The 23,045-nt window shown below is 50.3% G+C and overlaps 1 protein-coding gene across 1 annotated transcript; it reads left to right on the top strand.

Moving 5' to 3' along the window:
• Positions 1–237: 237 nt before the first annotated feature.
• On the top strand, positions 238–21,607 carry DUSP29 (dual specificity phosphatase 29). Its single transcript, XM_056113384.1, has 3 exons — positions 238–480; positions 13,773–13,993; positions 21,390–21,607. Exons 1-3 carry the CDS (start codon positions 275–277, stop codon positions 21,605–21,607), a joined length of 645 nt encoding a protein of 214 aa, XP_055969359.1. The 5' UTR covers positions 238–274.
• The last annotated feature ends 1,438 nt before the right edge of the window (positions 21,608–23,045 follow it).

Genomic DNA, 23,045 nt, shown 5'->3' with positions numbered 1-23,045 from the left:
TTTTTCTTTGGCTTTTGGGGTCATACCCAGAGATGCTCAGGGTTACTCCTCGCTCTGAACTTGGAAATTACTCCTGGCGGTGCTGGAGGAGGAACATATGGGATGCTGGGGATTGAACCCGGGTCGGCCGTAACTCCCTACCCACTGTGCTATCGCTCTGGCCCATCCCTGATTCCAAACATCGCATTCCCTGCCTCTGCCTCCTGCTCACCCCAAACCTGCCCCTCTCTCCTGACCAGCTGCAGAAAGGAAAGAAAATCCTGTGGTTCCAAAAATGGCATCCGGAGAAGCAAAGACAGACCCCAAGGACGTCTACCCGTGTGACAAGACGCTGCAACTGATGGCAGAGGCAGAGGCGGAGACAGAGGGCGACGCATACTGTACCCCTGGAGCTTTTGAGCTGGAGCGGCTCTTCTGGAAGGGCAGCCCCCAGTACACCCATGTCAACGAGGTCTGGCCCAAGCTGTACATTGGGGATGAGTAAGTGACCAGGCCAACCTCACCTTTGACCTTGCTCAGGGAGAGGTGGCCAGCCCTCCCCCCCCGCCCCCACTTTCCCCTATCTAGCCTTACTCCTTACTACCCCACCATTTTTGTTCTTTAAACAAAACTTTAAGCACAAAAGTCAAAAAACAACTTTTTTTGAGTTGTTCTGTGATTACACTACTGGTTAGTGCTGGGTTTATTTTCATGACACAGAAAGTTCCGGTGAGGGGCTTAAGGGAGAGAGGTCTCTTTCTCAGTCAGAAAGGGCTCAGAAGAAGACAAGTGGGGACTGGGTGAGACTCCAGGGACTAGGGACTCAGTTCCCGTGCTTCTGCTCTGCCACCCACTGTCTTCATCAAGGTTGCTGAGGGGAGTGTGTTAGCTCCAGCTGCTACCTGCAGGAGTGCTCTGAAAGAAGGCAGTGGGAGAGGAAGAGCAAGAGGGCCTCCTTCCGCAGGGAGACTGCACCTGGGATGTTCTCAGCCCTTAGCTGCAAAGGAGGCTGGGAAATGTAGCCTGCGCTGGGTGCAAACCCAGCAGGAACAAAGTCAGTTTTGACTTTTATTTGGGGGGGGGGGGGTGGGAGGAAGGAAGTTTGAGCCACACCTGGAGGTGCTCAGGGATTATTCCTGGCTCTGTACTGAGGGATCACTCCTGGCGGGCTTGGAAGATCATAGGGGATGCCGGGGATCAAACCTGGGTCGACTGCATGCAAGGCAAGTACCTGCTGTACTATCTTTCCCCTAAAGTCAGTTTTTGAGATAGAGGCCCCGGAGCACATGAAACTATGTTGAGAAGCATGGTGGGTTAGCAAACTTCAGGGTGCTCTTCCCCTCTCTAAATGTGGCGACTATTCCCCACTGCACCAAGGTTTGGGAAATACCTCCTATAACTCAGACTAATCATCAGCAAGCCAGTATTTGTTGGATTCACCAGGTTCTGTACCAACCGTCTTACATACATGAGCTCATTTTATCCTCACCACAATGATGGTCCAATGAGAGAGGTCACCTGATCACTCTGGTTCAAGATTAGGAAGTAGAGCCAAGGAGAAGTTGCAGGGCTGAGTCTCAGTAGGGGGGCGGAAAGATGGTCAACACAGAGAGGGACGTGTGGGGGATGTGTAAGCTCAGAGCTGCTGCCTCTGGGACACGCTGACTTTTTAAAGTATCTCTTGGCTTTTGGGCCACACCTGGCAGTGCTCAGGGCTTACTCCTCAGGGATCACTCCTGGTGGTGACCACATAGGGTGCTGGGGATTAAACCTGGCTTGACTGCATTCAAGGCAATCGCCTTACCAGCTGTTACTCCAGCTCTAGGGGAACTTTTGAGACAGAGGGAGACAGACGTCCAGAGCCCCCAAATGGAGGTCTTCCTTTGGAGAGCAGAGGGGAAATGTGAAGCAGAGCTCGTAGGCCAAGTCTACCTACACCTGGGATTGCGTTCGCCTGAGGCGCTTCCTTTTTCTATTCAGAACGCAGAGCACCTGAGTCAAATGACAGGCTCAACAACACACAGGCTTCAGGACTCACCTTCACTGCTTGACCCGGGGCTACTGTTGAGCCTGCAGCTCTGACTGGGTTTAAACTAGACTGTGGTGCTCAGAGCTTACTCCTGGCAGGACTCAAGATCATAGGCGGTACTGGGGATCAAAGAGGGGTCAGCTGTAGCAAGGTAAACATCTTATTCCCTGAACTGTTTGTCCAGCCCTCTATGTCCACTCTGAAAGCAGCAGAACCTTCAGTCAGGACTAGATCCTAGGGGAGGGTAACTGAGAACCTGAAGCAGCTGCAAGAGCCCTGACTGTGGGATTGGCCTGAGCGGGGAGAACCTGCGGATCTCCACCGTCCCCTCCCCACCAGCCCCATCACAGGCATTGGCTTCTACCCCATGTTGGCACTAGACGTCCAGTCACCTAAATAGGTTCAGGAATGCGACTGTATAAAGTAACAGATGCCACAGTGTCCTGGGTAAATATGGTAGATTCACACCCCCAGCCCACAATCTGAACCAAAGCTGGCACAAGCAAGCCAGGGAGAGAGTCAAATCTATGCACAAGAGGAGACAATAACTAATAAGTAACTAACAAAATGAGAGAACTGAGGAATTTACCATGAATGATGAAGTGGACCAAAAATGCAGGGATGGCCAGAGTACAGGGGGTAGGCCATGGCCAACCTGGGTTCTTTCTCTGTATCCCATATGGTCCCCTAAGCACTGCGAGGAGAAAGTCCTGAGTGTAGAACCAAGAGTGTAGAACCCCTGAGCATTACTGGGTGTGACCGCCACCCCCCCAAAAAAAAGCAAAAATACAGGGAAAGGTTTAAATGGAATAGAACCGGGTAGTTGCCTGAACAAGTTTAAACAATAAAAAATTTAAACAAGTTTAAAATTCTATTAAATAAAAAACATAAAAATTTATAAACAAGTGCTAGAAGATTTGTAACAGAAACATTTAAAACAGCTTTAGGCGGAATTAATGGATTTTTTTAAAAGACAACAGCCAAATATACCCAAAGGATTTGAAAACACTGACTCGAAGGGATCCCGGCATTCCTATGTCTGAGGCAGCATCTCTCACAGGGCCCAACATGCAATAATCTCAAAGCCACAGAGATGTCTGGGGAAGGGAGCAGGCAGTCGAGATCCTCCACAGAACACCATTCTGTTAAATAGATGGAACTTGAGCTGATTATGCTGGGTGCAAAGTATAGGCATTAAAGACAATTATTAGATAGTCTCATGTGGAATAAATAAAGCAAATTAACTAGTAAAACCCAACAAAATGAACTCTTCCACTCAGCAAAAACGATAGTAGTTCCAGAGGGAAAAGGAGAGGAGGGAGGAATGAGTGGAGGGGTCTTTTGGTAGAGGAAACTCACTGGAACTTTGGTCATACACCGTGGTGGGTGTTGCATACACATCGGGCTGTGAAGTTAAACTCCTAAATTTATGATTACTGTAAAATAATAATGATTTGATGAAGCTAGCACTGATGTATATTAAGTACATAGAGTAGAAGTGGGACTTCATTCATGCGTGAATGAAAATACAAAAAGAAAATACAATAGCCAAGCTAAAGATGACAATACAAGGGCTTAAACAAGTAAAGACAAAAACAGTTGGTAGAGATGGTAAATTGGAAAGTATCCCCCAACTCCTGAAGGAGAAAAAATAATCTTGAAATGTGGAAACACTGTAAAAAGCCTCTGGTTCTGTATCAAAAGAAATAATATCCCATCACACGGGCCTCAGGAAACAAGAGAGAAAGGGGGTAGGCTCTCCACTCGAGGAAAGAACAGCTAAGAACTTCCTTAGTTTTGAAAGTTTCTAAGTACTCAAATCCAAGAAGCGCAGAGAGTCCCAAATAGAATAATCCAAAACAGAATGCCACAAACGTAATATAATTAAGGTGTTAAAGAAGAACTAAAGGACAGAAAACTACAAGCATCCAGGGAAAGACAATTTATATTTATACAGGGATACAGAGGGAGTCTCCATTAGGGTTCCTACAGGTTTCCTATAGATACCCTGTAAGAAGGCGAGAATGACCTGAGCCTGAAGGCGGGGTGCCAGGAGCCAGCCTATGGGCAGAGAATTGACTGGTGCCTTCCTAGGAGATAATGGGAGCTGCAAGGAGGAAACTGAAGTCAGAGAAACCAATACGTGGTAGAATTTATACTCAAACCCAAATCAAGATCAATGAGTCAGATAAGGAAAGTTACACTTTCAGAGCCCAGGAGGTAGCCCAAAGCACACAAAAGGCCCTGAGTTTAATCCCCTACAATGCATGCCTCTGAACCCTGTACCAGGTATGACCCTAGTAGGTCCTGGGTAGGGAGGCCCACTTCACTTAATCACTTAACTTCCCGTTAGTCGTCGATTTGCTCGAGCGGGCGCCAGTAACGTCTCCATTTGTCCCTGTCGCGTGCTAGTGTAGCCCAATGGCATCTGTTCGCTCCGGGAACATGAAGGGCCTCAAACCAATCGTTCATGATCTTCAGGAAGAAGTCTGACCATCTGGTAGGTGGGCGGCCACGCGGTCTCTTGACATCCCGTGGAATCCAATCAGTAACAGCTCTAGTCCAACGGTCGTCTTTAAATCTCATTACGTGATCAGCCCATCTGATTTTCGACACCTTGGCAAATGAGACAGCGTCCCTGATCCTTGATCGTCGACGGATGTCAGAACTCCGGATTCTTTCTCTCAATTGAGTGAAACGTGATATTCCAAGCATAGCTCTTTCTATTCTTCTTTGGGAGACCTGAATGGCGTTCTCATCTTGTTTGCGAAGGGCCCAGGTCTCTGAGGCATATGTTAATGCAGGAAGAACAATGGAATCAAAGAGATGTGCCCGGAGCCGGAGGTTCTTTGTCCTCTTAGCTATTTCTTCGACGTTCTTGAAGGCGTTCCAAGCCGCTCTCTTCCTCCTGCGCAGCTCGGGTGCCAGGTCATTTGTCATGTTGACCTCTCGACCTAGGTAGACATAGCTGTTGCATTCGGAGATGGTCGTTCCATTGAGAGCGAATGGGGCGTCAGGAACAAGGCTGTTTCTCATAAACATTGTCTTCGTAAGATTCAGCTGTAGTCCTACCTTTCCACACTCACGGTCAAAGTCGGCCAGCATTTGTGCCGCTTGGCTGATGTTTGGTGTTATTAAAACAATATCATCAGCAAAGCGGAGGTGGTGTAATTGCCGACCATCTATCTTCACTCCCATTCCTTCCCATTCCAGTCGTCGCATGATGTTCTCGAGGGTGGCACTGAAGAGTTTCGGTGAAATGGTATCACCCTGCCGCACCCCTCTCTTGACATCAGCGAAATTGCCAACATACCAAATTCTTGCCAACATACCAAATTCCACAGGATGGGTATGTTGTTCCCAACGTTCTCCCCTCCGAAATCCGACACGCCATTTTGTCGGTAAAGAAACAAACAGCACCCGGCCCAGACAAGGTCAGACCTGAACACCTGAAGAACCTGCCGTCAGTACTCATCAATACACTGGCTCGGCTCTTCACTCGCTACCTGTCTGAATGCAAGGTTCCGTCCCAATGGAAAACCAGCAGGACCGTACTACTGTTCAAGAAGGGAGACATCCATGACATTGGCAACTATCGCCCGATCTGCCTATTGTCTGTCATCTACAAGTTGTTCACTCGAGTCATCCTGAATAGGATTGGCAGAACACTAGATGAAGGACAACCATGCGAGCAAGCAGGGTTCCGCAAAGGATTCAGCACCATCGACCATATCCACACAATAACCAAGCTCATTGAGGTTTCTCGGGAGTTCAAGATGCCGCTCTGCTTAACGTTCATTGATTTAAAGAAGGCCTTTGATTCTGTTGAGACGGAAGCGGTCATTGAAGCCCTAGCCAATCAGGGCATTCAAGCCCAATACATCAGGATCCTCCGTGAGCTGTATTGCGGATTCACTACCAGGATCTCACCATTCTACAAAGAAGTGATCGTTGATGTCAAGGGAGGCCCACATACATAGATAAAGTAGCTAAGAGTTGAGGAAAAGAGAGGTAAGGGGAGACCGTCAGAGACACGGGCAGGGGGACTGCAGGGGTGCATCTGCCAGTTAGCTCCTTGTGTGATCCTGAGGAACAAGTTGTGACTGCATATCACTGACGCGCTTGCACTGCCAAGGGGAAGCTTGGCTCTGAGGAAGACTCGCCTGAAAAGGTATTGATAACCCTTCCAAGATGGTAGACTTTTCACAGAATTCCAGGCAGAGCGAGAGGGAGAAGAAAAGCCACAGTGGATGCCATACCTGGACTGTAAGGAATAAATGTGGCCCAAAGTGTCCTCTCAGGAGGCTGGGATTAAGTCACTTGTCTACTGCTGTGTAGACAGAGGCTTAATCCCTGATCTCCTGAGAGGTCGTCAACTCAGACTTTGCCTCCTGCAGTCACGCCACATCTTGGCAGCCGGCCACTGTGTTTTATTTCTCACTCATGTGATAATGTCCATGGTGGCCAGTCCTAACTGGGTTGTGGCGAGTCTCCTGGCAGAGAAGAGAGAGAGAGAGAGAGAGAGAGAGAGAGAGAGAGAGAGAGACCGGCAAAGCCTCTGGAGTGATGCAGGCCACATCTGTGCTCAGTCCTCTGGTTGAAGCAAGTCTATGCCAAGGCCTCCTCTTAATGGGGGAAGGAAGAGAAGCCCTGGAATGTGGGCAGTAACTATCAGGAAGGAGGGCACACACACACACACACACACACACACATACACACACACATCACAGCCACCATCCACTCCAAGGGTGCACGCTTGGGTAGAACCTTCAACTTTCAGGGTCTCTCTAAAAGTGGTTACTGAGGGAAGGAGCTCCAGGGTCGGGGTACCAGCCTTACATGCCCGCGGCTCCTTGAGTTCCACTAGGCGTAGTGCTAGCAACCCCTCAGCACCCTCAAGGGGACCATGGTCCTCCCCCCCATACTAAAGAACTACCTCACCTGGCACCTACCACTGAACTCTCTGACCCAGTTGGCTAAGTCTCACTGGGAGTGGCACCTGGAACCACTGAGAACATTTTGGGAGTGAAAAATAAATTTACTGAGATGAAAAGAAATCCAGAAAGTCAAAGTGTTTTGTCAATTTCAAAGTGATTGATAAGTACAAATTGATAAGTACAAATGTTATTCTGATTAGTGTTAGGGAGAGAGAGGGAGAGAGAGAGAGAGAGAGAGAGAGAGAGAGAGAGAGAGAGAGAGAGAGAGAGAGAGAGAGAGAGAAATTAGAGAAGACATATGAAGGCTTGTGGAAGACTGAATGGCAGCCACAGGACTTTATTCCAAAAGTCAGAGAGAATCAGCAGGGGAGACTTGTCCTTTCACTAGACAGCCAAATGAGGCGGTTTGATGCCATGGGCATGATTGCTTCCTCCAGCCCAAAACATTCCACTGTCCTTTCAATTTGCTCCAGCACTGCCTGACCAAGCTCCAACACACACACACACACACACACACACACACACACACACACACACACACACGAGTTCAGGAAGGCTCCACGGTCAGTGTATATGGTCAGCCTGCGCCTGGGGTTGAGAGCTAAAGCCAGGAGATGTGGAGTTTGTCCTCATTCTGTTCAGCCTCCCTCCTAGACACATCCCAAGGTTGAGGACATCCTTGGTGCCCCAGCCTCCAGCTCAGAGCAGAGTGGACCTTTAGGATCTGTCAGGGCCTGGACTGACCCCCGAGGAGTGTCTGGTCTTCTCTTCTCTCTCCAGGGTTTCTCTCCAGGGCTGAGTATCTACTCTGGAGACACCATGTCACATACTGGTTCCCTCTGACCTGGGATCGTCTCTCAAACTTTCTGAACTTCATTTCTTTCCCTAGAAGAGGATCCCACAAATTAATTCTGACTTACTACAGCGCACACTTAAATTTGACTCACAGTGTGAAGGGAAGGTGTCAGAAAAGTCATTATGCTTTACTTACTGAGTGCTAGGAGCATGCTTGGTTCCCAAAACACCCAGGAGCAAACTTTTATTATCAACCCAAGGCCAGTGGGCAGGCAGACACCCCTGGGTGGGTTTTCTCTAGCACATGCACCAACTCTTTCCACAGACACTGTTCTGGTAACATCAAAAACACATGGGCCTGCCAGTTTCCAGTTTTCTCAAGTATTTTCTCCAGTACAGCTTTTCGTCAAAAGATACTCCACGTCCCCCTTGCTTCCCAATCTGGGTGGGCAGAGAAGTCCTTCCTAGGAAACTTGACAGGAGTGGGAGGCAGATCAGCCGGACATTTGGGCCTACTTCCCTAGGGACATCTTCCTCTCCCAGAATCACTCTCCCTGATCATTCCCCCTACTTGGCTGGGATCTAAAATCTACCACAGGTGCAAAGTGTGAGGTTAGCAAGGCCTAGAACAAAGATCTCAGGGTCCAGCCCCCATGTGGGTGGCCACTATGTGTGGCATTTGACAAAACATTTTACTGTTCTGGAACTCAGGTTCTTATTTGTAAAATAAAGGGATGCTTTCAAAGGTCTCTTCCAGCTCTACAATGAAATTCTTTAAGAAATGTTCTATTAAATAAATTAGGCCTTATTAGGTTCAAGCACATACTTGTTTTATTACTTTTAAGTCATTCAAATTAGATTCAAATTAGGTTAACCAAGTGTTACCCTCCAGAGAGCTGGGGACTCGCGTCAATGATGAGATAAGAATAATTCATCACCTCTTATCAATCAGCAGTCCCTAAATGGGTGCTTCAAAAATGCTAGAGTATGCTCCAAAGAACTAAGTTTCTCTCATTTAAATATTCTCATTTTAATCTTGTTCCCATCTTTCATTTGCTTAGCAAAATCGTTTTTCTCTTTCTCTTTTTCCTGGAGTTAGCAGGAGGAGAAACATCCTGGAGAATGTCAAAGTGATTGCAAATTCTCGGCAGGGCAGCCTCTGTGAGCAAGATTTGGCGGACGGTGATCAGGGAGAAATCTCTTCCCTTTTGTGCTATGGGCAGCCTGATGCCAGCACCAGGGCCTGTTATGCAGCTCTGTGCTTGAATGATGGGGCCTCAGGCTGCCAGGGATTGACTCTCAGCGAACAGGCCAGAATCAGGGTATCCTTGAGGAGTAAGAAAAGAGACAAAACTAAGAGAGGCAAAAGCATGGGGTCAGGGGGCTAACAGCTTCATAGACAGAGCCCCAGCTGCTGTCCTTCACATGTAATATTTATTGTTTAGAGACAGTAATCATCTTAGAGAAGAACACATTCTTTGGCCAGATGTCTAACTATCTTAATCTATCCAGGTTAGACTTTTAAAGATGAGGACCTTAGCTTATTGGGAAAAACATTTTTGTAATGGGCTTTCTCTAGGGGAGAATCATACTTCCATAATTATTACAACCCTCTGTGAATTATTTCACACCCCTTTGGATCATTACACTCCTCCTTGCAATATTTCACGTCCCTGCAACTTATAACCCACCCTCATGACTTATTACACATCCTTGTGTAAATATTACACATCCGTGAATTATTTCACAGCCTTGTGAATTATACACACCTGTGCATTATTTCACATACCCTGCACATTATCACACACACTGTGCATTTTTACACAATCACAAGCATTATTATACACACATTCACGCACACTCAAACAGAAGTGCGTTATTTCACATCTCCATGTATTGTTACACACCCCTGTGCATTTTCACCTATGAATTATTTCATACTCCCTGCCTATTAACTACCCCTGTGTATTATTACACGTCCCTTGAATTATTAGACACTAGTATTATCACCCACCCCCATGTATTATCACCCACTTCCATGTATTATTATACACTGCCGTACATTATCATAGACCCCATGTATAATTACAAACCCTCATAATTTTTATATACCCCATATAATTACACATACCCCTATGCATTACTACACACCCTGTGCATTCTCACATACCCCATGCATTATCACCTACCCCATTAACATCCTCCTCCATGCATCATTTCCCACATTATGCATTATTACCCACCCCTAGCATTATTGCTCACCCTCATGCATTATCATCCCTCATGTGTTATCTCCCATCCTCATCATTATCATCCCCCATGCATTATCATATACCCCATGCTTTATTATCTACTTCCATGTATTATTACTCACCTCATGTATTATCATACAACCCTATGCATTATTCATCCCATGCATTATTATCCACCCCATGAATTATTATACACTGCCATGCATTTTTACATAGCCTGTGCTTTATTACCTATCCCATGCATTGTCATAAACTCCCATGCATTATCAAAGTTCTAGTTAATCCCTGCTTAGTACTTTGTCCATCCTAGTTAGTTCAGTTTGTCCTTGATCAGTTCTAGTTAGTCCTAGTTAGTATCTTTGGTCATTCCCTGCTTAGTCCTAGTTAGTCCCTAATTAGTTCTTGGTCAGTCCCTGGTTACTTCTTGGTCAGCTCTAGTTGGTCCTAGTTAGTTATTGGTTAGTCCTTGGTCAGTTCTAGTTGTCCTCTGGTTAGTCCCTGGTTTCTCCAAGCAGTCAGCTGCTGAATTCAGAGAGCACAGATTTTATGGTGGATAGGAACTTCCTGTCAAGGATAGTTCATTTTAATTTTTCCACTGAGCTCAACCTCAAAGTGAGGTTGATTGCCACTCAGCAAGAAGGGCTGCATTAGTGGAGATGCTAATTAAGCACAGACCTATGTCCCCAAAGCGTAATGTTCGCTGTATACATACTTCGAGACAAGAAGAAAAAAATGAAAAACAGACCTTTTAGAAGAAAAATTGAAAGCAGAAGGTGTTCCATAATCAGGATGGCAGCACTGAGGGCTGGAGCTCCGCACCACCCCCTCTCAGTCCCACCGGGCTGCTTACAAATGTTTCTGATCACTCACTGCTTGTGTTCAGGTAACTCTTTCCCAAGCTCTGGACTCCACTATGGTTCCTCACAGGGCAGACAGAAAGTCCCAGGAAATCAGCCACAAATGAAACCAGCCACAAACCCTTGACCCAGGACCATGGCAAGATTCTGGTTCAGGTTTCCTGTCACTGATGCCGTATGGTGAGTTCTGTCCACATCTGTTACCAGGGCCTTGCAGTGAGCCCTCAGTTACAGCGCAGTGCCACTTTTGATGACTTACTATTATGGTTCAGAGTCCTGTCACTTTTTTCCATAGGCTGTGGAAGTATTAACACTGTTGGGGCAGGAGTGATAGCACAGCGGGTAGGGCATTTGCTTTGCACGTGACCGACCCGAGTTTGATTCCCAGCACCCCATATGGTTCCCTGAGCACCACCAAAAGTAATTCCTGAGTGCAGAGCCAGGAGTAGCCCCTGTGCATTGCCAGGTGTGACAAAAAAAATTAAAGAAAAAACAACACTGTTGAGGAAGATGTCCTAAAGGCCACATGGGAAAACCTTTCCTCAAACACTGTCAATAGCTCTACTTGATCCCCCAAGATGGGTCAGGGTATCTAATCACCTCTCAAATAAAGCTTGCTCTATTGCTGTGGAGCCCTTCTCTACCCTCCCCTCATAGCCAATAAATACTCTGGCCAAACCAGTCCTGCCTTCCTGTCCCTCACCCCATTTCTTCAGCCAGTTCTGCTGTGACATCACTCCAGTCCAAGTCTTCTTGGCTACACCACTGAGGCAGCCAACAGACTTCTTTCCTTCACTTGTGCCTTCTCATATCAGCCCATTGATGTTTAAAACCATTATCAGGGGCTGGAGCAATAGCACAGCGGGAAGGGCGTTTGCCTTGCACACGGCCAACCCGGGTTCAATTCCCAGAATCCCATATGGTCCCCTGAGCATCACCAGGGATAATTCCTGAGTGCAGAGCCAGGAGTAACTCCTGCGCATCACTAGATGCAACCCAAAAAGCAAAAAATAAAATAAAAATAAAAATAATAAAAATAAAACTGTCATCAATCTTCACCCTTCCTGAAAAATCTTCTGTGAACTGTGACATTCCACCATTCTTGAGTAAACCCAAACTCTTGCGACTGTGGCCATATTCTTCCCTTCTGTTCTTCATATTTGTAGGTCTCTCAGCCTGACTCCCTTCTGTTCATAGTTATTTGTAGTTCTCTCATCCTGGATGAAACACTCCTTTCCAATCATCTGCCTAATTCCATCTCATCCCTGAGTCTTAGCTTAAATACCATCTCCCAGAAGAGGCATTCCTGAGTTCCCTACCTGAAGCCACTGTTATTTTGCTGAGCTCTTGCCTCACCTCGAATTATCTTGTTTATCCAATTGCTGCTTATTTGCTCTCCTCATTAGCATCTAATCTTCCTGAGGGATCTTGACTAACTTGTTCACTGCTAAATCACCAGCATCTAGGATAGTGCTTGGTTCAGAGCACATTCTAAATCACTATTTGGGGATAAATAGTTGATTACAGACCATGACAAACATTTCCTGAAAGGCTTTTATTAGCTCCGGTTTTCATCTCGTAGGTCCTAGCTTCTTCAGCTGTGGGTCATTTTATTTTGTTGGCTTGATGTGTCCTTGACTCCCTTTTGTAAGGCAGGCTCAAAGTCTGTTCCCCAAGATCCAGGCAGAAAACGCCTGCTCCCTCTGAGGGCCTAGCTCTGTCCATGGTCCAACGCCACCCACCTACTTCGACAGGCCTTGACTCTAATACCTGGACATTCTTGGCTAAAAACATAAGGCTGTGTGTGAACCAGTAAGTAACTTCATTGTTAGCTCCAGGGAACTTGGGAAAATTTGTTCAAGTAACAGATTGAGCAAATAACTCTTCTGCAACTAATGCTTTGCCCAAATAAACAACGTTTCACCAGTGCTGTGAAGGCCAGCACAAGAACTTTGCTCAATCCCACCCCTAGGCCCCACAATGAAAGACTGGTCTTAAACCCTTTAGGAACAGGGTTCACCCTGACCTCCAAACCTCATAGACACCTGAAGGGTATAGAGGAAAGCCAGTTTCCGAGACTCTGAGAAGGTGGCCAGAGAAACAAGTTGTTCTGGTGGCCTCTCAAGGCATCTGGCCTCAGGGGACAAATCCCCTTCTAGATCTGGTGCATGAAAAAAAAGGGATGGGGGTGGGTGAACTCACCTCCTGCTCCTGCCTTAGTCTGCACCCTCATACCTTGAACAGAACTAAACATCTGACACCTGTCAGCAATGCCCGCGGCCCCAGCTCCTGCTGCACTCTTGGGTCCCACGCCCCACCCCCATACCCTGATGCCTGCTCCTCCCTGCCCACACCCCATCATGCCCCCGCCTACCACGCCCACCAGCCTCGTCCCCTGCCGCCACACCCACGCCCACCACATTTTGATGCCCCACCCATACTCCATCAAGTCCCGTCCCGCCCACCATGTCCTGCTGCCCCGCCCACCAGCCCTGCCCCTGCCCCCACAGTCCCATGCCGCGCCCCAGATCCACTATGCCCCGCCCTGATCCCACTATGCCCCGCCCCAGATCCTGCTATGCCCCGCCCCAGTTCCACTATGCCCCGCCGCGGTCCCACTATGCCCCATCCTGATCCCACTGTGCCCCGCCCTGATCCCACTATGCCCCGCCCTGATCCCACTATGCCCCGCCCCGTCCCACGATGCCCCGCCCTAATCCCACGATGCCCCGCCCCAGATCCCGCTATGCCCCGCCCCAGTTTCACTATGCCCCGCCCTGATCCCACTATGCCCCGCCCCAGATCCTGCTATGCCCCGCCCCAGTCCTATTATGCCCCGCCCCAGATCCCGCTATGCCCCGCCCCAGATCTCACTATGCCCCGCACCCTGGCCGGGCCCTGCCCACGGCCTCTCCCTCGGCAGGGCGACGGCGCTGGACCGCTATGGGCTCCAGAAGGCGGGCTTCACGCACGTGCTGAACGCGGCGCACGGTCGCTGGAACGTGGACACTGGCCCCGACTACTACCGAGACCTGCCCATTGAGTACCACGGCGTGGAGGCCGACGATCTGCCGACCTTCGACCTCAGCGTCTTCTTCTACTCGGCGGCCGCGTTCATCGAGGCGGCGCTGCGCTCCGACTGCAGTAAGAGCCTGGACACGGCCGCCACCTCCCTCCCTCCCCCCCCACCCGGCCCACCCGGCCCAGCTCCACGCCCCCCACCCCCCCACCCCCGACGTTCGCAGGCCCGCAGCCGGGCCGGGGGTTTGTGCAGTGGACCCAGACGTCCTTTGTCCCGTTGTTGGTGGGCTTCGCAGGAGAGGGCCGTGCCCTGAATCTCGCTTTGCGAAAGAACGACAGGAAGGCTAGACACTGCCAGGCCTCAGCCCTGCAGGAGCAAGCGCATCTGACCAAAAAGCCCCACGGACCTTCGTGGGTTCGAGTGGGGAGCTGGGGAGGGATTTCAGAGCCTCCTGCCTGCAGCCCCACTTTCCCCGGGCCTGCTCTCCTTCCGAGTGGAAACTTGTAGAAAGTTGGTGACTGCGTCCTTCCAAACGCCAGCAGAATGCCAGTCTGTTTTGTACCGCCTAGTGCCCCAGTTTCCTAACGTTTCTCATCGCGCTGCTGCTAGAGCCTGTGCTGAAAATGCAGTTTCAACTGTCTTAACCGGGAGAGGCTCCAAGGCTATTTTGGAGCGAAGTGTAGGAATGCAGCAGGGTAAGACAATCCGCAGGTCTTGCTGTAGGCCTGTAGGCGCCTTTGAGCTGCGTTCCCTAGAGGCCAGAGGGACATCATCTCCCTAATTAGTGCTCTGACTTCAGCCCCATGTGGCGTTCCTGTTTATGGGGCTCTCTCATAATTCAGGGGATCCAGTTACAGGAGGCCTTTCTTGGTGCACGGAGTTGGGACTATGACACCCACCACACGGAGTTGGGACTATGAGACCCACCGGCACTCAGCCCTCCTGTTGCTGGATCTTGCCCACTGAACCATCCAGCTTCAGATGGCCCCACCCCTGGCCAGAGAGCAACAGTTTGTTTCTGCAGAGCAGTGTCCAATGAAAAAAATCCATGGCACTGAAGTTTGCATTGGGACGGGGTGACGCCTCCTTTCAAAGTCACTCTTTATGGGTCTGTTTATGGCCAATCTTTTATGTTCTGTACGTTCTGGGTTTCCAGGCAGGATCAAAAAGCAACTGGACTCTGACTCATCACCATGAGGTCAAATTCACCCGAGGGCATTTCAAGTTAATGGGAAACATATTTGACATGAAAAAAAAATCCAAAACTACAACAACTCAATCCTTCAGTTTCTGTTTAATGCATGCACTTTGCCGTGACTCTTTCTTCACCCTAAGAGCTGAGGGTTTGGTGGGCTTTGGAAAAGACAGGCCTGGGTTCAGATTCACACATAATTTACTAATGGTGTAGCTGCTTGGAGCCTGGTTTCTTTCATCTGGTGATGGGAATATTTACCTTGAAAGGTTCTGATGAACCTCTCTGTCACCCACACAAAGCACCCATGCAGCGGGCTCTCAGATGTGCTTGATACAGGGTCGAGCACCGTGGAGCCCATCCCCCCCCATCTCCGCCTCGTCAAGTGTCCAGCCCCCAGAGGGAAAACAGACATTCCAACTTTGAACTCTACAGTGTCCTCACGGGACAGCTTGTTTTCCCTTCCTGGCACCCCATTTTAGAGTCTGCCCCACTGCTGGCTGAGAAGAGAATGAGCGTAAGTTTCAGCCTAGGTACATCACTGAACATCTAAGGAACAAGTGGCCCCTGAGCAGGTGGTTGAAAATTCATAGCAGAGAAAAGAGCAAGAGGGCAAAACAGGGGGCTGGAGCAATAGCATGGCGGGTAGGGCGTTTGCCTTGCACGTGGCCGACCCGGGTTCGATTCCCAGCATCCCATATGGTCCCCTGAGCACCGCCAGGAGTCATTCCTGAGTGCAGAGCCAGGAGTAACCCCTGTGCATCGCCGGGTGTGACCCAAAAAGCCAAAAAAAAAAAAAGAGGGCAAAACAGAGGCACCAGTCAGAGGAGAGGCAGAGGCTGGCGCGGCTGGGTCAGAGGGCGGATCTAGAAGGTGGTGGATTGGATTCCCAGTGCTCTTTCCACGTGCGTATTGAAAGACTTCCAGGGGCTCAGAAGCCAGGGAGAGGCCTGGTGAGGGATGCCCTCTGAGGGGTGCTGGGGCCAGGTGGTGAGGGGCCTCCCCTCCCTAGGGGAACTGCCACTATTAGTCTTTTGAGGATCATGACCCACGTGGCTGATCCGAACAACCTCTCAGGAAAAGCCACTGGTCTGGACGTAACTGTAAAATCGCCATGTGGAAGTGGTGGCATTAAACAGAAAATTTCTTTAAAATGCTGCAAACAAAAGAAATCCAGGGGCTGTCCATTTGCAACCTGTGCCCCAAGTCATAGACTAACACAAATGCTGCTTTGCTCAGCCGAGGCATCCCTCCTGCGGCCTCTGCACCCTGGAGATGGTGTGCATTCAGCCTGCAGGCCGTGGGGTGGGGGGTGCTGGTTGTGTCTGTTCGTGCATTGGAAAGGCAGGAACACACAACCTGGCATCAAGCCAGGCCCTCGCGTATGTTTCCTATTATACTTGATGTAAGAGGTGTTGATGGACTGTCTGAACAAAAGGCCGGGCGGCTCCTCTTTGCTCTCGCTTTTTCCTGCTCTTCTTGGGGTAGTTTCATCCACCACTGCCCATGGAGCCAACCTGGCACACTGTCTTTGAAAGGCGGTCCCTAGGGTGCGGGAGAGTCATTTCTCAGGCCAGGAACCAGCCCAGGGGACCTGCACACCCACCTCTGATCAATTCCCCACCACCCTCAGTGATTCTTAAATAGTCCTTGAAGTCGTGGAGTCCAGTGTCCTGGAGGCCCAGATGTGCCGGGGACACAGAGCCACAGAGAGGCCAGCGGGATTTTTCTCTGTCATTCAGCTGCACCCAAGGCTCCTCTGCCCTAGTTTTGAGCAGCTGGTGGCTTTGCTGAAAAGGAGGTCATGAATGTCAGGGAAGGTGAGGCAGTTCAGCTGGTTACGAGCTCTGAAACAACCGAACTCCTCATTCTTCATCAGAAGAAGGAAGTGCTGACAAAGACTGCTGCGGGACCCATTTGGGTCACCTGGACAGTTCCTGGTGTGTATCCTCAGAGGGGAATCAATGTGGTTTTCATTGAATGAAATTTTCCAAGAAACTGCAGGGCAAATATCATAAGACTTCAAAGAGAAGATATTGTTATCACTGCCTCTCAATCTCTCTCTCTCTCTCTCTGACCCACACTGACAGTGCTTAGGGGCAGCCTCTGGCTCTGTGTTCTGTACTCAGAACCCGGTGATGCTTGTGGACCATGTTCTGGGGATCACATTAAGGGTGCCCAGCATCTTACTTCTGCTCTCTCTCTCCAACCTGTGTTCATGCTTTTTCTTAAATGGCTTGCTTTGGAAGCTGCCTTCACATCTGTTTTGAGTGAGGTGCTAATAAACCAATAAGTGAAGTCTGCTTGGGGCAGAGGTTTGTTCTCTTGGGCTTCTAAGCTGGTTCTACCCTATGTTTTTTCAGATTGTTTAAGAGTCTTCCTTCCCAGGGTAGCAGGTACTGACCTGCACCCCAGTTCAAAATTCACAACACACTTTTCCTGGGGATTTCCTTAAGCACTGAACTGTTGGGGAGAGATATGTCTTTACATGCTTCCGAGAAAAGCAGGACCCAAGGTAGCGGGGGGCAGGCAGAGGAGATCCCCCAAAATCAAGACAGGAGGTTGTTTAAAGAATGTACACCTGGTCAGGATAGGAGTGGGAGGGAAAAGATGGGGACTAGGATTGTCCATAGTGTCCCAGAGTGCTTCAGAGGCCTGCCTTCTGTCACCAGTGAAGACAAAACATTGAGGAACAGGTCCCCGAGTTTGGGGGAATTCAAGTGGAGTTACTGAATTGAGCTAGATGTTTTTCAAACATCATGCCCTAAAATCAGTGTGCAGTATCCAGCCTCCAGCTTTTTGTTGTTTGCTTTGGATTTTGTATATTTTGGCCACACCCAGAGTGCTCAGGGTTTACTCCTGGCTCTGTGCTCAGGGATCACTCCTGGTTGGCTGTGCGGGGCCTTTTGTGGTGGTGGGTCAGAACCTGGGGCAGACACATACAAGGCAAGCTCCTTCTTCCCTGATATACCCTCTCCGGCCTCCCTCCCTGCCTTTAAAAAAAGTGAGTAGAGGGGCTGGAGCAATAGCACAGCGGGTAGGGCGTTTGCCTTGCACGAGACCAACCCGGGTTCAATCCCCAGCATCCCATATAGTTCCCTGAGCACCGCCAGGGGTGATTCCTGAGTGCAGAGCCAGGAGGAACCCCTGTGCATTGCCAGGTGTGACCCAAAAAGTAAAAAAAAAAAAAAAGTAGCAAACAATGGGCAGTATCAGACAGCCTTGCTGAAGAAAAAAGCCCGTGTCATCATGACAGAGCCACTGTGTGAAACTTGTTTTTCGGTAACGTTTTGCTCCCCATCTGGCTCAGGATTTGGGTCCCAGCATCTTGCAGCTCCTTGCTGAGAGGCTCGGATGAGCCAGTTCTCTGCGTTGCAACCACGGCCTGCGTGAGACGGAGTGGATTCTCTCTACTGCATGTAGTAGTGAATTTTATGCTGTGTTTCCCAGGTGGGGACCAGCGGTGTGTGTGTGTCACATAAAAGATTTCCAGGGCTGTAGTGATGATACAAGAGGCAGGTCGCTTGCCTTGCACGTGCTGGACCTGGGTTCAGTCCCCAGCATCCCATATAGTGCTGAGTGCAGAGCTGGGAGTAATCCGTGAGCATCACTGGGTGTGACTCAAAACAAAATTTGATTGTTTTTTTCCCCAAAAAATTTTACCTTAGGAAATTTTTTTATTGAATCACCATACGATAGTCACAAAGCTTTCATGTTTGAGTTTCAGTCATACAATGATCGAACAACCATCCCTCCACCAGTGCAGGGAAAAAAAACGTGATTTGTTCCAAAGCCATTGATCTAGAAAGTGCCAGTGCTGGCAGCACCCCCTTCAGGCAGGGCCTAAGCCTGACTGTGAGTCTTTTGCTGTCCTTAGTGTGGGCATGTTGGGAGCAGGCTAACTGCAGCCTGCCTGTCTGCTCGTCCAGATTCTCTTCCTCATCCTGCAGTGCTGGGCCTGGTGGGATGGTACCAAGCAGCAGGCAAAGAAGAGTCGTGCCCTGGTATCAGAGGACAGGCGATGCCATGCGCCAAGCTCCATGACTGACAGCATTTGTGTGAGAATAAAGCTGCTGGTGCTGTAAAATCAGTGTAGGAGCCAGAGAGGAAGTGCAGGGCTCCAGGTGGGCTTGCCTTGCACACGGCCCACACCAGATCAATCTTCAGCACTGCGTATTCCTCCTGTGCATTGGCGGGTGCAGTCCTGGGAGCCCGTGAGCACCCCTGGGGGTGAGCTGGGGACTTCCTGGCACCACAGGGCCCACATAGTGCCGCATCCTTGAACTGTTGGCTGAGTAGGCTGAGAATTCCAGAGCGGGGGCCGGGGGTGGGGTGGGTGCTGCCTGAGCACTACTTGGGAGGCGCCCCACCAAAAAATAGACAGGAAACCAAAATTTCAGCTCACAGGGCGCCGGCTAGAGCCCGCCCCTCCCCCACCCGTCTCCTCGCCCTCTTTCTCTGTATCCCCTCTGCACAGACTTCAGGCTCCCAAAAGATTTAATGAATTACAGCTTTCGTCTGTTTCAAGTATTTAGTCATGACAGAAAGAATTACCCTTTTTGCCAGGAGAGGAAGAAACGCTTTAGTTATCAACAGAGCTGGCGAGAGGCCAGGCAGCCTCTGGAACAGTCTTTGGGGATTAGAACGCCAGAGGTAGACATTCCACTCTGGGAGCCGGAAAGTTGTGTGGGGTGGGGCGGGGAGGCACCTGGGGCCAGGCTCAGTGGGTAAGCAGCTGGGAGGTGCTTTTCGCCCTGCTTTCCGCCCTGACCACTGTCCTGGGCATGGTCCCCTTGGAAGGTGACGGCTGGGGCGCTAGGGAGCCCTTCCCAGGTGTACTTCCCGCCTTTTGCTGAGGTGGCTTTGGTTGATATCACTGTAAACTTCGGGGGGGTGCTTTTTCACACCTTTCCAAAATCATTGTTACACCACACCCATCACGGAAGTGCAGGAATTTCAGGAATTGTCTCCCACCATACCGAATCCCCCCACATCCAGCTCAGGAGCCTTCTTGGCCAAGCTCTGCTCGGAGTCTGCCCATGCTGCTTAAACCCAGTGACAGCCCTGAGTGTCTTCTCGCTAGTTCTTGCAGGCCTTTCAGGCCTCAGGAACAGAGACCCGCCACCTGAGCTGTCCCATCGGGCTATACACCACTGGGAGAGGTTTGGGGGAAAGGCCAGAGAGATTAATCTCACGGTCCCCAGCCTGGTGGTTAGCATGCAGCGAGACCTCAGTGTCATGTTGCTTTGAATGGTTTCTAGTGATGGCACCAGCTCTGGGGTGGCCTCTTCTGTCTGTGCTCGTCACCCCACTGTAAAGCAGGGATGGTGTGGAGGAAGCCTTCACTGTCGTATCAGGATGCAGTGAGATGCAGCATGTGGATGTGCCCTTGAACGCCAGCAGATGGGTCCAGTTGGAAGACTCAGGCTGGCCTCTGCGCCTCCAGATCTGAAGAAGATCTAGCCAAGTCAGATACATAGATGGAGAAAGAAAATTAATAGCTTCCTCAGATAAACGGAGCGATTCTTCTTTGCTGTGACATCAAAACTTGACAAGTAACAACTTCTTAAGGGCTAGTTGTGATGTGGAATTTGAAGGCACAAATCCATTAATCTGTCCGTTAAATGAAAATCCCTTGGTCTGTCTTGCACTTGGAACAGATCATTTATCCATGCAGGATTTTGTAATATCCCACATCAGTCATTTGGAAAATACTGGTTTATAATGCTTTCAAATATTGGCACTTAAAAAAAATTGTTGATGCCACATGGATCTTAGGAGAAAGATCTCAGAAGTGTTGGGAAGCTATGATCCTGACAGTAATAGATGCGGATTTCCCAACATTTGAATTTTTGCTCAGAAGCTTACATGTTATCACTGGCAACGAATCCCGGTCATTTTCTTTGACATGACAGGCTCACGTTGCTCACTGAGAAAACTCTTAGGTACTGAGACAGAGTCACCAATTTGATTTACCAGGATGTACTTCCTCCCATCCTCCACTCTCTGCCCTTTCTTTTGTTCTTTTAACTAAATACAGTATTTCACGGGCCAGCGACTCGCAAAAGTGAGTAAAAGTGAGCTCGCAACTCAGCCCTCCCTGCAACCCTGATGCTCTGGGAAGCATCTGAATGCCCTGGACGTACTCCTGGGGGCACCACACAGAGTGTTAGGGGTAACCAGCAGTGACTGGTGGATATTCCCCCGCCCCCCATCCAGGACCGTCTTTAGGGCTGTTGCCTCTTGGCTTTGGTGCTGTGGGGGTCCGGGTGGAGCGCGTGCTCTCTGCTGGGGGCTCACTGCCTCTTCTCCCCTCTGCATTTTAGATAAGATCCTGGTTCACTGTGCAATGGGCCGCAGCCGCTCAGCGACGCTGGTCCTGGCCTACCTGATGATCCACAGGAACATGACGCTGGTGGACGCCATCCAGCAGGTGGCCAAGAACCGCTGCGTCCTCCCCAACCGGGGCTTCCTGAAGCAGCTCCGGGAGCTGGACCTGCAGCTGGTGCAGCAGAGGCGGCAGGCGCGGGGCGGCAGCGAGTAGGGGCCATGGGGCACCCCGGGCCCGCCAGGACACTGGGATCCCGCCTGAGGCCCAGGCCGCTCTGGCCCTGAGTGTGATGCCGAGACGGGGGATGGAATCAAAGCTCCTTCCGGTCCATCTTGAACTCATGGGCGCGTACTCGTGGACAGGAGGATTCCGAGCCCAGTGCTTGGCCCCCAGAAGAATCACTGACAGACCCGCACACGCTGGTACACCGTGCCTGCTTTGATGCCCTTTTGGTAAGATGGAACAGCAAAACATTTTAACAGACATGTAGGCATCGTGCTGCACTTACCATTCAACCTGGCCGGAGTCGTAGTCTCACATATACATATATATATGAATCAACCAGAATCTGTGACTGTACTTTATCAACGGAGGGCAGTTTCCCTGGGAGGCTTTGGGGGCAGGAGAGTCTGCAGCTTTGCGGTGGATCCCCAGCTCCCTCTGGGGTCCTCCTGCAGGGCACTGAGAGGGGCTTCTGAGGGCCTGCCCTCACCTGCCTCCCATCTTAGCCAGAGCTCACCGGGCCAGACTGTGGTGGTGGTGGGAGGGAGCGAGCCCAGGACACGACTTTCACTCTGCTTCCAGCAAGAACCGCGGGGGTGTTTGCAAGCTCCCTGGGAGGCCACTCAGTGTGACCTAGACAAGGGATGATGTCACTTTCCCTTCTGAGGGGGACACAGCAGCAGCAGGCCTGCAGGGAGGTGGCCGGTGGGCAGGGCTGAGCTAAGGGGCCGCTGCTCGCTGGCTGCTCGAGGGGAAGGGTCCTGCCTCCTCTCCTAGGCTGCTGAGATGGAGGCCACACCTTCCTGGGGGGGGCACTTGGTCTCTCTCACGTGACTCTTGGGGGGCTGGGGGTCAGAAGTGTCCCCTGCCCCAGTGTAGGGCACACAGGCCCGGGGCCTCACGCTGGGAGCTTCACCCCTACCCCCGGAGTAGGCATTTCTGCACAAGTGCTTCAAACCTCAAGAAGTGGAATACCCAGTTGTCAGGGAATACTGTGTCCCTCCGAGGAAGCGGGGCAGGGAAGTCGGGCTGGAAGGCGTGCTGTGCTCAGGGGTGGAAGGGTGGAGTGGCTAGCCCTTTCTACTGGCTGACGGCCTCAGAGGAGCCGGGGACAGATTTGATGGCGGTCACTGCCCAGTGGCGAGGGGACACTTGAGGCTGAGGAACAGCACAGAGGAAGTGTGAGGTGGCTTTTGAGGAAATAGCCTGAGCGGCATGTGGATGGAGCAGAGCCCAGCAGGGAAGTGGGCACTTGCGTCGAGGAAGGCAGGACACTGGGACTGGAGACTAAATGCAGAGAAAGACTATCCAGGATTTCACGCAGGGAAACGGTCGAATCTGCTTAAGAACACTCGCAGAGACAAACCCCCGATTAGAGAATGGAGAGTGGGCTGTGGGTTGTGGAGGAAGGGGATGACACCCATTCGGA

Source organism: Sorex fumeus, unplaced genomic scaffold (genome assembly GCF_029834395.1).
Source record: "Sorex fumeus unplaced genomic scaffold, SorFum_2.1 ptg000020l, whole genome shotgun sequence".
Taxonomy (NCBI): Eukaryota; Metazoa; Chordata; class Mammalia; order Eulipotyphla; family Soricidae; genus Sorex; species Sorex fumeus.
The sequence above is the reverse complement of the archived record's forward strand: the minus strand, read 5'-3'. Positions and strand labels throughout refer to the sequence as shown.